This window comes from Physeter macrocephalus, chromosome 13 (assembly GCF_002837175.3).
Source record: "Physeter macrocephalus isolate SW-GA chromosome 13, ASM283717v5, whole genome shotgun sequence".
In the NCBI taxonomy this organism is placed as follows: Eukaryota; Metazoa; Chordata; class Mammalia; order Artiodactyla; family Physeteridae; genus Physeter; species Physeter macrocephalus.
The window spans coordinates 86,410,529-86,414,224 of NC_041226.1; the positions used below are offsets into that span (position 1 = coordinate 86,410,529).

Genomic DNA, 3,696 nt, shown 5'->3' on the forward strand with positions numbered 1-3,696 from the left:
CGGTGTTTGTGTGTGGTGGTGTGTGTGTGTGTGTGTGGTGTGGTGTGTGTGTCCCAGCTAATCACAGGCACAGAACCCCTGCAGTGCCCACGGTACCTGGTAGTCAGGGCCTGACACCCAGCTGTGAAGCTTCCTAGAAGGCGGCTGAGGTTCTGGCACCTTCCGGACGACACGGGTTCTGCCTCCTGTTTCGCCCCAGTCCTTTCCCTCCTCTTGGGTGCGCCTGGCATCAGCACTGTCTGCAGAGCTCACTGACAACTGCCGCTGCCTCCTGGGGTCCCAACTGTTCCTGGGACAAACCGCACAGAGTGTTAGTTCTCCCAGTCGGCCCAAGCATGGTCTGGCCTCACTGGTCAGGCCCTTAGGAATTCCAAAGTCGGCTGTCTACATGCCAATTTCCTTCATGAGAGCAGACCTACCCCGCACCCCTTCTACAGGTGAGAGGATATGCCCAGAGCACCAAAATCAGCACCAATGTTTACCAAGTCAGCCTTACACACGCAGCTCCTGGCAGGATGCCTCACACCCATTACTTCATTTACTGCAAAAAAAAAAAAGTCTCTACTTCCCCCATGTTGAAGAGCTGGTAATTGAGTCTCCGACAGGTTGGGAAGCTCTTTTCACAAGAAAGAGCTAACAGATTTGAACCCAGGACTCCCACTGAAGGCCCTTCTCTTTACGCCACAGCTCCCGCCCTGGGCTTTGCATAAAGGAGTTGCTTAATAAATGCTCCCCACAACAGCAAAAGAGGGCTCACTGGATGATTCATTATAAAGAGAAGGAGGAACAAAGCAAAGCACACACAGCACGGAAAAAGAGGCGAGAGATGCCCAACGGAGGCTATGGGAAGGCTTGAAGCAAAGGGAGACTTGTGCAGTGCTCACCTTTACATGCTCCAGTGTAAACAAAGGTACTGGGGCAAAACACACATGTGCATCTACTCAGCACCTCTTCTTTAGTGGTGCCACTAAACCCAGCAGGAGCGCAGAGGAAGGCAGGGAGTCAGAGCTGGCTAATACACGTGTCTGCGCAGGTGCGCACACACGCACGCACGGGAGGTGGAAGGGAGATGAGGTGGGTGAGGGTCAGGAGACCACAGATAGGGCAGCAACCACTAGCGACTCCTGACTGCAGTCGGAGGCGGGGCGCCCCACGAAGCCTCCTGACCCACCAGGAGAGATCGGGTCTGTAGAAGACAACTAAGGAACAGTGTGAGGGTGAGATGGAAGGAAGGACATGAGCAGGCCAGCCTCTCGATGGTGCAGCAAAGAAAGGATGTGGGTCCCAGTGGCCCTCAGAGACAATGAACAGGAAAGGATGGAACAGGAAAGTTTCAGGAACCCATCGTGGATGGGAAATAAGATGTCAAAGAAGACGGGGGAGCTTGTAGTAGGAGTCTCAGACCGCTCAGGGAACACTGAGGTCGTGGCTGGTGGACTCAATTTGATGTGTCCTTGGTCACAGCCAGTGGTGAACTGGGTCCAAAACCCAGGTCTAACTCTTTCAGATGAACATTCAATTCACATCAACTCAAAGAGACAAGAAGAGACTGGCCTGCTGCTCCAATAAATCTGCAAAACTTTGCTTGCCATTGATTTAAATTCTTGATCACATCTCCTCCTGAGCTTAGTGTTCCAAAAACTGACCCATAGATATTTATTTCCCAAGTGCATCCAAAGCTTCAGTTGAAATCAAGCAGCATTAAAATAAATTACAGAAGCCTCAATTCACTAACTGCCTGTGTATCATCTGAGAAAGAGTGGCAGAAGATCATTCCCAGCTCCCTGCGGAAGAGGAGCTTTGAAGCAAAAGATAAAATAACAGACTTGCAGACCCAACTACATAAACATTCAATTACTGACAATAAAAGAGACAAAGGGAAAAATATTAAAGCACTAATATCTAAGCAATATAAAACAGTAATCACATTTTAACGGAAAGCAGAGTAAGTCTAACAGATAAATATACAAAGGAAATAGGCAATTTCACGCAAAAAGCAGCATTCTTATTGCCAGTACTGGGGCAGGGGGGAGCAAATTAAAGCAACCATGGGTGCTCTTTTAAAAGTACTAGCCAATACTACTGGTATCATGCTAAAAACTAGAGGGACTAGACTACAATGAAGTATTTTCCAAAAAGTGTTGTAAGAATCAGTCCAATGGAATGATCCAAAAAAAACAAGAGAGAGAAGAGATGAAAGTGGTCAACAAAGTTTAGGAAATGTGGCAACCCGCCTTCCCCCAGATTCCCAGCACATTGCAGTACGCACACCCTAGGCTCTGGACGACCTTGGAACTATTTATTAATAAATAGTTAAGTGGAAAGCAAAGTTTCCCATATTTGCTTGGCCAGAGAAGCCTCCTGGGGCACTACACCCAAAGCAATCCACGGAACAAGCAGTCTATAAGACACCCTAGGGGGCTTCCCTGGTGGCTCAGTGGTTGAGAGTCTGCCTGCCGATGCAGGGAACACGGGTTCGTGCCCCGGTCTGGGAAGATCCCACATGCAGCGGAGCGGCTAGGCCCGTGAGCCATGGCCACTGAGCCTGCGCGTCCAGAGCCTGTGCTCCGCAACGGGAGAGGCCACAATAGCGAGAGGCCCGCGCACCGAAAAAAAAAAAAAAAAAAAAAAGCCACCCTTGGGAAAATACTGGCACAGTGGTTAAATCACTAGGACTCAGCCAGCCAGCCAGCCACGCCTGGGTGCAAATCCTGGCTCCATCCCTAAAGAGCTGTCCTCAATAGCTATGGCCCTCTTATCTGCAAATGGAAAGAGTATTTGCTCTTGTGAGGTTGTTGGGGTAACCAGGAAATGCACTTGGCATGGTCACGGGCACACACGGCAGCACCAAAAACACTGGTGCATTTACATCCCACTAAGGTCACGTTCCTTGGGAGCGGAGCTATCAGCGGGCACAGGGACACTTACCACTTTGGCCTGCCATCCTTCACCACTTCCTCCTCCTCCTCATCATCACTGAACTTCAGCTTCTCCGAGTAGTCCACTTCTTCATGGAGGCCTGCAACAGGAGGATGGCCAGGGAAAGAGAGACAAAATGCGAATCTCAACAGTGCTAAGGTCGCCACTGGGGAGCTTCCTCCAGTCAGGAACTGCACCAACCCAGGTGGGTAAGGCACACCACCCAGCTGCCACCACTAGAACAAACACTGCAGATAAAAATGAAAGACATGTGGCTTCCCTGGTGGCGCAGTGGTTGAGAGTCCGCCTGCCGATGCAGGGGACACAGGTTTGTGCCCCGGTCCAGGAGGATCCTGCATGCCGTGGAGCAGCTGGGCCCGTGAGCCATGGCTGCTGAGTCTGTGCTCCGCAACGGGAAAGGCCACAACAGTGAGAGGCCCGCGTACGGCAAAAAAAAAAAAAAAAAAAAAGACAGGGATTCCCTGGTGGCACAGTGGTTGGGAATCTGCCTGCCAAGGCAGGGGACACAGGTTCGAGCCCTGGTCCGGGAAGATCTCACATGCTGCCATGGAGCAACTAAGCCCGTGCGCCACAACTACTGAGCCTGTGCTCTAGAGCCCGTGAGTCACAACTACTGAGCCTGTGTGCCACAACTACTGAGCCTGTGCTCTAGAGCCCACGAGCCACACTACTGAAGCCCGCGCGCCTAGAGCCCGTGCTCCACAAGAGAAGCCACCGCAGTGAGAAGCCCACGCACTGCAACGAAGAGTAACCTCC

The 3,696-nt window shown here is 51.4% G+C and overlaps 1 protein-coding gene across 4 annotated transcripts in view; it reads right to left on the reverse strand.

Annotated features, from left to right (window-relative positions):
• The window catches only part of PRRC2B (proline rich coiled-coil 2B), a 68,481-nt gene that overhangs the window by 42,237 nt on the left and 22,548 nt on the right, over positions 1–3,696 (reverse strand). For all 4 annotated transcript variants that reach the window (XM_055089429.1, XM_055089428.1, XM_028497520.2 and 1 more), the window contains exons 9-10: positions 2,929–3,019; positions 97–289 (exon numbers count right to left, since the gene is read on the reverse strand). In XM_055089429.1, coding sequence (XP_054945404.1) covers positions 97–289; positions 2,929–3,019 — 284 coding nt within the window. The remainder of the gene's footprint in view (positions 1–96; positions 290–2,928; positions 3,020–3,696) is intronic.